At 38.8% G+C, this 11588-nt stretch overlaps 1 protein-coding gene across 7 annotated transcripts in view; it reads left to right on the forward strand.

The window, feature by feature from the left end:
• SMC6 (structural maintenance of chromosomes 6) overlaps positions 1–10134 on the forward strand; it is a 98258-nt gene extending 88124 nt beyond the window's left edge. For 2 of the 7 annotated variants that reach the window (XM_038394147.2, XM_043510220.1), the window contains exons 24-27: positions 1733–1838; positions 3305–3457; positions 5097–5194; positions 9135–10134. In XM_038394147.2, coding sequence (XP_038250075.1) covers positions 1733–1838; positions 3305–3457; positions 5097–5194; positions 9135–9243 — 466 coding nt within the window. In that variant the 3' untranslated portion in view covers positions 9244–10134. Of the gene's footprint in view, positions 1–1518; positions 1556–1732; positions 1839–2056; positions 2081–2551; positions 3282–3304; positions 3458–5096; positions 5195–9134 lie in introns of those variants that run through there. The other 5 variants (XR_005291761.2, XR_006279738.1, XR_006279737.1 and 2 more) reach the window with 5 other exon arrangements.
• Positions 10135–11588: the final 1454 nt, after the last annotated feature.

Here is an 11588-nt window from a genome sequence, read left to right on the forward strand (position 1 = left end):
TTCTTGAAGGAATTGTGAAGTGGAGCTTTTGTAGAATGGGGAGATAATATATTTAACAAAAAAGCTTTAGATCCTTCCCTGTTCTACCTCTCCAGTGGCTTTTGGGTATTGGCTGTAGAGTAATAAGTTAATTGCAGTATATAACTAAAGTTTAAATTATTGCTTTTAAAAAACTAGCTTAAGATGCTGTGCAGTAAATACCTACTCGGTATGTTTTGTGGGGATCTCCAGAAGTGGATTTAACTTTTTTCTAATATATGTTGTGGTGGAGCCATTGAGACACCACAGCTAAGGCTGCATTCTGTTGTGCTCTTAAAATGGGAGTTCAACCTTAAAGACAGTGCATCTGTCCCAAATTTTAGTATATAATTTCTGATTAAAGCTTGCATTTTCTGAGGATTTTTCAAGAAAATCAGTTAATTTTGTCCCCCAAATAAATTCACATTCTCAATCTCATATTTTGGCTTCAAAATGACAAATTATAGAAAGTCCAAAAAAATGTACATAGTGCTGGTTTGTTGGGTTCTCTGGAGTTAAAATATTTTGTAAACCCCCCAATCCCCCGATGAGTGGTCTTTTGCGCAACAGTTAGCCAGGGGGAGATCAAGATTTATAATTGTCATATAGCTGCTGGTTTCTCAAAGAAAAGCCCTCTTATGACACTCTTATGGCTGAATAGCTTTCACGATGACCAGGATCCTCTGTGCAATAGCTGCTGGTTTATTGAAAACTAGGAGCTCCATAAAACTGCAGCAGCCTCTTTGATAAAGCAGTTAATACTGCGTCAAGGATTTCGTTCTTTGTGAAATCATGCAGCCAGCACAGGAGCTCCAGGACTCATGAAAGCAACCACTGTCGGTCTCAAAGATCCTGTTCTTTGTCAAACTGTTCAGCTAGCTTAAGAGTTCCTCTCCTGAACCAACAGCAAATAGGATCTACAACAAAGCAACAGGAACTTTGACAAATACTAGGCTCTTCATCCTTTCTGGATCAGGAGGAGATATTGTTGTTCATAAATGTAGCCATTGCTTCATTGGAGAGCCTTTTTTAATCTAAAATGTTAAAGTGGGAAATTAATACACAAAAGCACTATGGTGTGTGTGAGTTAAAGTTGTAGATTTTACATCCAATGCAAAACCACTAAAGCAAGCAATGAAAAGTTAAGGCCTCTAGCAGTTTGTACTTTCTACTCCTGTATCCATACTTCAGAACTAAAATAATCACTGTACCACACAAAGCATCTCAACTTCAACTTTGCCCCAATAGAAATGCCAACATTCCAGCAAACCCTTCTCCAAACATTGAGTGAATGTGTTTTTCCCCCAGAACTGTGAAGAATGGAAAGTAGTGGGAGTAAGTCTGGGAAATTGGTGCTAGATGGCTCCCATCCATACTAAAGTAAAACTAAATTGTCGAGTGTTTTAGTAATGGGGTGTATGTGTGTCTGGGTAGAGGAGTAGAAGGAGTATGTACTTTTAGATATTTTGATTTATTTCCTTGCTTTTGTGGTTCTATTAGGTATGTTATAGCTGCAACCTTAACACATAGAACAAAGGTATTGTTGTGTGTATATATTCTATTATTAAAATGAAGCAGTAATTAAATGTTGATTAAGATTCCACTCTTTCATTTTTGATGTGGGATCTTCGACTCTAAATCTGTTCAACTTTTTATGTATATTATTTTTAAAGATCACTGATCTGATGTTTATTTGCTTAATTTATCCAAAAAGGTGCCTTACTTTACGATGCAAGTTGTATTTTGACTTCTTATTATGTCAGCGATCTTACTCTGGAAAAATGAGTTTTGACCACAAGAATGAAACACTTTCAATAACAGTAAGTCACTGTGTATTTTCTTTATTTAATACCTTACCAAAAGTTACGTTTGATGTTAAACTTTGGTAGAATTTTAACCCTTAAAAAAAAATCTGTTCCGGTCCTTTTTGTATTTCAGTAACTTGGCATTTGCTAATGCAGATTTTTTGCATGAAAATAAAATATCTGGTTTCTGTCAACTTACTTTACTATTTTCTGTTCTCCATCTGACATTACAGTTGGTGTGAATTGATTATCCCGTCAGAGGATGGAGATGCAGAAAAAAACAAGATGAACAGATGAGCTGTTACAGGAATAGATACCTAAATGTGAAGATGTAGTAAATGTATAATTGGTCAGCATTGTTTCAGACTTGCATTCTAAGTTTCCAAATAATGATTAGGAAAATGAAAACAATAGAAGTCATGGTATATTACAGCAGTGTGCCGTAAATTCCACCTGATATTTACAATTAGTAAATCGTTTGATGTCCTCCCACCTTAGTGTGGTTAGTTTCTCTGACAATTTTTCAGACTCTTGAACAGTTAAAGACCAATTATAATTTTTTAAAAAAAAATCATATAAATTGCTTGTGATCAAAATGTTTTTCTCTAGATGGGAGAAATATGGGATAAGGTACAAAACTTGCATAGCATTTTAAATTCTTGCAACATACAAACACTATCTTTAAACAAAACAAACAAACAAGGCAATTCATTATTTCTGCGGCTCAGATGCATCAAGTCCCTCTTTTGGGTCCCTCCCTCTTGGTTTGATTTCTGTCCTGTTGACATATTGTGGAGAGTGATTCAACACCTAAATTAGTCCTGAAAGGTAAAAAAGGAAGAAACAAATTATACAATACGCTTTGTTTAAAATTTTGACCAGCAAACAGATTTTATGTTTACCAGTATATTTTGTTACAATATCTTTAATTAAAACAACTTTTTATTTTTTCAAGCACTTCAGAATACCAGTAAAAAAAATCGATAGATACCACAAGGTGTCACTGTAATCCAAGGAACACAGAACTGTTTACTCTGTTCATGTATTCATACAAAGGGGCTATTCCTTGTTAAAACACCAGTAGTGATATAATTAGCTGCAGTTCTAATATCATTGGTGTTTGACAGAAACATAACTACACTGGGTGATGAGTTTAACAGTTATAAAAATGGAGAATTAAACAAGTCACAGGCTGAGTTATTGGTTTAAATTAAATCTGTTCCATTTTTATTTGGGCAAAGTAGTGGGACAGTTGACTTGCAACTACCCCTTACAAAATTGTGTGTGATTGAACTATTTTAGTTTCATTGAGATACATACACACTGAAATATACAAACTTACTGTGTTGCTACATTTTATAGATAGATTTTCATGTTTAATATTTGTAAACTTAAATCTTGTATGAAAAGATTAGTTGTGCTTCTTATGCAAGTATCAATCATGATCTACTAATTAAATGAATGTCTTAACTTAATTCAAGGTTCAGCCTGGAGATATAAACAAGGCTGCTCTAAATGACATGAGATCTCTATCAGGAGGTGAACGTTCTTTTTCAACAGTTTGTTTCATTCTTTCTCTATGGTCCATTGCTGAATCTCCTTTCAGATGCTTGGATGAATTTGATGTCTTCATGGTAAGTATAAATTTAAACTACATCTTCCAGTTTTGCTGGATAAACTACCAAAGTAATTAAGTGGAGATCACTGGAAAGTTGAAAGACTATGGTAGTTAATTTTGGTTGTGAACCTACTAATATTTTCCCTCCATAATGCTAATTAGAGAATACATTAACTTTATTCTCTGGTTTTCTAAGTTGGTAACCAGAAATAAGGTGCTTGTCTGTGTAAATAAGTCTTACTACTTTAAAATACAAGTAGAGTTCATGAGATAACTCAGAAACATAACTTCCACATAACTTGCTTTTCTGGATCTTAACATTTTCCTGTCCACATAACATCGCTGAGTTTCCTCAGAGATCTGCTAAGAAAACTCTGGTCCTAGCTCATGCCCTCACTTCATCAGTGTACAGTTTTGCCTTCACTGGTAGAACAAGTATAGCAGTTTAGCTCAGTGTTGCTTCTTGGAAACGTGAGGTAGGTTTACATCCCTCTCCACGCTTGTACACCAGAGTTCTACCAAAGCTATTGAAACACGGATGAATTAGTATCAAAATAGCAATACACACTCATATTTTCTAACTTGATTTATAAAGAATGTATATAGGAAAACCCTGGACACCTTCCTATCAAAGGATGCCTCTGTGGAGATCAGGCAGTCCGCTTTGTAGTGTGTGTTCAACTTGTCAGTGGAGATCCAAGTGGTTGCCATTCATCTTTCCTCTGTTATAGCTGATTACCTCTTTGACCAGAACATGATCATGGATTATGTTGAGGATGGGCATTTATGGCTTCAAGACCTTGCATGATAGATGCATTGTATGCGTTGGTTATACAAAATATCCTGAATCTGGACAGGGAGGATACAAACACTCTGCAGTGTATGTACCTCAAACATAAATGCCAACTTCCTACCCGATTTGGGGTTTTTGTGATATAGTTCAGTTGTTCTTTGAACGCTGTCCTAAAAATAAACAAATCTAGAAAATTCCAGTGAGAAACTTTGTTGAGAGAACTTTTAAGGTTGCACGGTGAAGTGATCAGGACAGCATAGGTAACAAAACTACTGCGCGTGTGCATTACAATACAGTCTTTAATTTCATGGTCATATTCTGATTTTCAAATACAATATACATGCATATTTTTCTACAACTTTGTATGGTCCATTTGTGTAATTGACAGCAAAGGGGAGGCAGGTCTTTGTAGGAGTACGTGCTTTGTTCATTGTGCATGTTGTATATAAATGACTACCAAGCACTCTTAAGCATATGCTGAGTGGTGTATGGTAGCATAAGGTGCTGCATGTATCCAAAGTAGTAGAAAAGGTATGATGTATTAAGATATAGTATGTGAGTGTGTAATTGAAGGCTGTATCATAATACACATATGCAAAGGGACAGTGGTAATGACAGGCGCACAGCCTCTATTCACTTCTTGAATTTCAGTGCTTGACTGTAACCTTCATGTTCTCTTGATGTAGATTTTTTTTGATGGAATTTCAATGTACGTGTTTAGTTAATTAGATAATTGTATTAGCAAAATATCTCCAAACTTAAGTTTTTGTAGGTGTTTATATTAATAGTTTGTCTGTACAGTAATGCAAGACAATAAAAATATATTATAAATATCAGTGACTGGTCAATCCTCTGTTCTTAGGACATGGTTAATAGAAGAATTGCAATGGACATGATGCTCAAGATGGCAGATTCTCAACGTCATCGACAATTCATTTTGCTCACCCCACAGAGCATGAGGTAATCATTTTTCCTTAAACTTCCTAGCTCAAAAAGTGCACTAGAAATGTTAAATAGATACGTAAGAAAGAAGGCAATAGACTTTTTTCACAGTATATACACCTAGGATATCAGCATCAAAAGCATTCTGAAATGGCCACCATGATGATTTGGGGATTTTAAGTAGTATTTGTTCACTTCCCTACTCCATTCTCCTTCAGTGTTTTCAAACTTCAAGATACTATGGTCACTCGTATTTAAGGTACGTCTTCACTATGAGATAGGGTGTGATTCCCAGGTCACATAGACATACATTAACTCTCATCTGAGCCAGTACACTAAAAATAGCCGTGTAGCTGTGGTAGCATGGGTAGCGGCAGCAGTGGCACTGTGCTAGCTGCCCCGAGTGCAAACCCTGCGGGTACATAGCTGGAGCTGCCAGTCTGGGCTGGTGCTGCCTGTGCTACTGCATCCGATGAAGTGAGCTGTAGCTCACGAAAGCTTATGCTCTAATAAATTTGTTAGTCTCTAAGGTGCCACGGGTACTCCTTTTCTTTTTGCGAATACAGACTAACACGGCTGCTACTCTGAAACCTGTGCTACTGCAGCTACACTACTACTTTAGCATTCAAGCTCAGATGAGATCTAGCACTAGTATGTCTACACAAGCTGGTAATCACGCCTCAAGCTTATAGTGTAGATGTCACCTTAGTGTCTTCACTACACTAGCTCTCCATTTCCTGTGTTAATTAAAATTAATTCAAAGTAACCTCTCCTCAGTATGCTCCAGAACAAACTATTCCAAGAAGTAATTTGCTTAAGATATCAAACTTTCTCCAAACTGTTTTACTGTTACAGTAAACCATTTTATCTGGAGTAATTGTTCTCTATTGTTCTCTCTCATTATTTTAGTAGATTTTGTTGCTTTTCTCATCTCCTGCAACATTCTGACTTGTTCACTCATTCAGAAGCTGTTAATACACCCCTACTATTGTTAATATTATGGACTAGATTTTGTAGCTACACATATTCTGTCCTTAGAAATTTTCATTTGACAGCCAGTGCAATTGTAGTATTCCTCCATCTTGGTGACCAGGTTTCTTCCCTATATTTACTCCTGGGGAAATTCTGCGCCAATGCGCAATGCAGAATTTTGAAGAAATTAATATTGTGCACGCACAATTTCCTTTCCCCCACAGAAATGGGCTGCAGTGCTGCTAGCTGCCACTAGGGGGCTGCTGGACCCAGCAGAGCCCAGCTCGCAGAAGACACAGCTCGGGGGAGGGAGCTAGAGGGTTCCTGGCAGCTGCAGTTCCCAGCATGCCCTGAGGGAAGGACAGGGCATCATACAGGAAATTGTGCAAGCCTGGCACTGAGCATCAGGCTGTTTCTCCCTCTGAATCCCTAGACTGTGTGGGAGGGAGAGGGGCATCTGGGCAGGGGGGTCCCCAGGGCTGGACTCTCAGGGGGAGAGAGGGTGTGTGGGCAACAGGGGGCCCTGCAGCTCGGCTCTGGGGCGGAGGGTGTGTGGGTGTCTGGGCCGGGGGGGGGGGTGCCTCTGTGGCTGGGCTTTGGCGGGGAAGGCGGTTTGGATATCTGGGGCGGGGTGTGGGTCTGCAGCTGGCTCTGGGAGGGTAAGGGGGTGTGGGTATCTGGGCCATGGAGAGGCTCAGGCGTGGAGGGGAACAGGTGGTTTGGATGTATTAGTTAGGGAGGCCCCCGTGGCTGGGTTCTGGCAGGGAAGGGTTGAGGATGTCTGGCTCCCCTGCTGAACTCTGGGGGGGGGAGAGGGGGGGAAGGGACTAGAGAAACAGGAACTGGGTTATCATAGGGGTTTCATTAACTCTCTACTCCTGGGGGAATTTTGTGTGTCTGTATTGTTACAGACATACTTGCTGCCAGGTATTTTGGAATAAATTATCAACATAATTGAAACTGGTGTAATTATATAGTGTTGTTTTGACAAATAAAATATGCAGACTTTTAAAATATTTTGGTGCAGAATTCCCCCAAGAGTACTATATAGTTTGATGGCCAGGAATTACTGATTATTTTTGTGCCACGGTGTCTCAGAAATGCTGTTATGTCTAAGTGAGTCGACAGGTTTGCTTTTCAGTGATCTGTTTTCATGCATCCTTATGTAAAATCGTTTAGGAAAGAATGGCTGTTGTATCTCCACCTCTGAGAGTCTCTAGGTTTGAGCTTGATGATCGTTAAACATCTAGAAGTTCCTTTTGAGCTTTCTATTAGAGTACCCTCCTGGCTTCAATAAGATCAATCAGGAGGGTAGATTGATTACAAGCCCCTCCTCATTTGGTATTTACTAGCCACACTGGTGCCAATAAAGATGTCTGCTCCTTATGCTCATGAACCATGAGGATCTGGTTTTGTGCCTGGCCCTTTTACAAGGACCCAAGAGACAGGTGTGGAATACTGCTTGCACCATCTCCCCTTAATCTATGCAGCTATGAGAGGTGAGGCTCAGTCTGTCACTGAAGATGAGGGTAGCATACTTAAGTTACTGGAAAACTAATGATTAAATATATACTGGGCATGGTTATTAAAAAAAAATTTCTACTTTGGGAAATGGAGAGTAGGATATGATATGAAATACAATTGATGCTAGTCTTAGTGTCTGTCGCTCTGAATAATGTGAGCAGAATTAACTGTTACGTAACTTAAAAGAAACAGGGAATGTTTTTATCACAAGAATGTGCCTGAGGTGGAACACAGAGCAAGTTTGCTATAGATGTATCATAGCTATTCTATCAAGCATTTGGGTTTTTTTTTAAAGGCATTTAGGACTTAAGAGCACAATTAAAGTCCCCACAAACCCAGCTCAAGATAATTTAGTGTAAGTCAACATGGTAATATTATAACCCAGGAAAAGGAAATATGGTAGTGTATATCTAAGGAGATCACAAACTTAATCTAATCAAACTAGGTAGCTATAAGAAAAATGTTGACATAACAGGGAAGGTTTGTGGTTTTGTGGGTTTTTTCCTTAAATATAGGGGACTTTTTCCATGGGTAATCAATATTTAGAATAAGTAAAATCACATCATAAAAAGTCAGTTAGTATTAATAAAGGCATTAAGGCTAATAACTTTTTTTGACTATGGAATGTGAACCATCAAGAAGTCACCAGAAGATACGGATGGAATTAAAGCCTTTATGTTGAAATTTATTTTTTTATAAATGTTTTACTAATTTAGGAGCAGAATAAAATTATATTCTATCATAATATTTTAAAAAACCTAATACCTTTCTGAATAATTTATGAAGCTATATTTAGTTAGGAATGTTGGAATTCACAATTTGATTGTATTCTAGCTATATGGTTTCATACATTTAAGTGAAGTATTATGAAGTCTAATTTTACAGTTTGTTAAAGTATATGCATTTAGTTGCACTATTAATATGCAGGAACACTAATATAATGGAAACAAAAGTACAAAGAAAGTACAATTAAGCTATTTTGTTGGGACAGCCTTTAGCCCACAATTTAAAGCCTGGATCCTGCATACACATATGTGCATAACTACACTTGGGTTGAGTATATGTTTGTCGCATCAGGATCTAAGGTAAATGTAAACTTTAAGGGGTGTTTGAGCACTAATTTATTTCTCTTGGAGTTGGTGCTTTCAGTTTAAAACTCAATTTGTATAATTTATACAGTCTAGAGTTTAAAATTTTGCAGTTGGAATAAAAATGGTATTGTTGCATAAAATATATAGAGTTCACAGCTCGAGATTAAGGCCAGGTTAACATCCTGAACATATTGAAGTCAGTAGAAACTTTGCTATTCGCTTCAGTAGCGCCAGAATTTTACTCCATTTTACTGTTTTATATGATCAAAGAAAAATTGCTGTCATATAAGGCAAACAGGTAATGGAGAGTCAGATTGGCAGAAACATTAACTCATTCGCAAGGGTCATAATTTAAATTGTTTTGTTTCTAGTTCCCTACCTACTAGTGGCCTTATTCGGATCCTCCGAATGCAAGACCCTGAAAGAGGACAAACAACGCTGAATTTTCAACGTAGACATCAAGAAGAGGAAGAAGACTAAAATTAATAAATACCTTTGACACATTAATATGCTATCCCTAATGTTCAGGTTTTTATAGTATAAATGTATATAATTTATATGTCTGAAAGATTACTAAGGGCATGTTTACACACATGGTGCAGCAGTGTGCACTATGGGGGTAGGATTTCTAAAGTATACCAACGTGTTGCACTCTAATTGGTCTGTGTATAACCTGCTGGTACACATTAAAATTTCCCTAATGTACTTCACTCCACAGCCTGTGTAGACAAACCCATATATGCTTCTTATTGCAGGTTAAGAGAATTCATTTGAAGGATATTTCTAGTACAGGAGACAACTCCTTTATATTTTATAGAGAAATAGTTTGTATAATGAAAATGTAAATGAAGTGTGTAATTTTAGTAAAACTAGAATTTAGTTTAAAAAAAAAAATTCAGTTTGGTTCACTGGAAAAAATTAAATGAAAATGTTCATTTCGATTAACTTTTTTTTAAACTGACAACTACTGGAGAGTAAAACATAAAATATACTCTTGGCTTTTCTGAAAAATTGAAATATATTTCGTATAATTATGCTGGAGAAAAATCATTTAAAAAAACTTTAAAAACTGATATAAGTAGTAACGTTTTAAAAATAAGTGTCCAAGTACACTTAAATTCTACTAAGTTTATATTTTTCAGTACTGTTCAAGAAGGTTTTAAAATGTGACGTAAAATATACTAAATTTTCAAGACTGGATTTTGCTGTTCAGTCTATCCAGGACAGGATCATTTGCTATCAGACAGTATCTGAGATTTGTTTTGAGTATATTAACTGTGTTTACATATTTAGCTGTGGAAATATCATCTGCAGTATTTTGCCTTGATATATTTAAGAACAGAACCACTTATAAATGAAAGTGTAACAAAACAATAGGTTCTTCTTTGAGTGCTTGTTCTTGTCAGTTCCAATCAGGTGTGCGCATACGAGTGCACAGCAGCCGGAAAAATTTTCCCCAGCGGTATCTGTTGAGTTGGTTTGGGCACTCCCTGGAATGGTGCCATCATGGCGCTTAATATAGAGCCCTACCGACAGGCCACCCCCTCAGTTCCTTCTTACTGCCAGTGACAGCTGGAACTTCCCCTTGCTCTTGTCGTGACAAGCGCATTTGGCAGTCTGTATATAATCCTCATTAGTTCTGTAGTTAGTGTTTAGTAGTTAGTAGGTACTTCACTTAGTTAAGTTTCCTTTGGAGGGGTTTCCCCTCCAGTGCTATCCCAGCGCTAGAAATGTTGTGGTCTCCTGGCTTCAAAGCCCTGTGAGGTCTGCAGTACGTGTATGCCCAGAAGCAATCCTCACACTTCATGTTTGAAGTGTTTTGGGGAGACGCATCAAAAGGATCACTGTAGGAACTGCAGAGGGTTTCGCCCCAGGACACTGAAAGAGAGAGAGCAGCGCCTGAAGATCCTACTAATGGAAGCGGCACTCCGGCCCTAGTCTGACCCTGAGTCGGCAGACCTGGTGCTGAGTATCTCCTCCTCGGTACACAGTGCCCGGCACTGTCAGCATGGGGATCAGTGCCGAGTAAAGACAAGGATTCTTGTCACCGTCATGGCTCCACATGCCGCAGGCAGGCATCGGTCTCAACGACTGGTTCCGCAGAAGAAAAGGAGGCTGGAGAGGGCTCCACCAGATTCCCTGGTCGTGGGCATTACTAACCAACGCAAGCGCCAGGGCTACCAAGGCCCCTCCCCAAAGAATCAGGAGGTGAAACGACTCGACCTTTTTTGGTAGAAAGGTCTACTCCACTGGTGCTTGCAGCTCCGCATTTCTAATCAGCAGGCCATTGTCAGCAGGTACTGCTACAATACATATGGGGCAATGGCAAAGTACACAGAGCTGCTGCTGCAAGACTCCTGTGCTGAATTCTCAGCCCTGGTGGAGAAGAGCAAGCTCATTTCCCAAGCTTCATTGCAGGCCGTTCTGGACGGGGCTGATATGGCCACTTGGGTTATGTCTACCAGGATTGCCAGGAGAAGGGACTCCTGGCTCCAGGTATCAGGTCTGCCATAGGAGGTCCAGCAGACCATTCAGGATCTCCCCTTTGAGGGTGTGACTCTATTTTCCAAAAATATGGATAAAAGGCTACATAGCCTAAAAGACTTGAAAGCCACCTTCAAATCGCTGGGCCTCCACGCCCATGACACTCAGTGGAGGCATTTTAGGCTGCAACCTCCTCTGCGGTTACCAACGGAGGACAGCTCATGGAGAAGAAACAGGAGCAGCATGAAGAGGTTGCACCTCTCCTCAGGCCAGGAATCTAGCCCATCCAATCCAGAAGCAGGCCTTTTGAAGGTGAGAACAAGGATGGTGCAACAGAACTT

The sequence above is a fragment of the Dermochelys coriacea genome, chromosome 3, assembly GCF_009764565.3.
Source record: "Dermochelys coriacea isolate rDerCor1 chromosome 3, rDerCor1.pri.v4, whole genome shotgun sequence".
In the NCBI taxonomy this organism is placed as follows: domain Eukaryota; kingdom Metazoa; phylum Chordata; order Testudines; family Dermochelyidae; genus Dermochelys; species Dermochelys coriacea.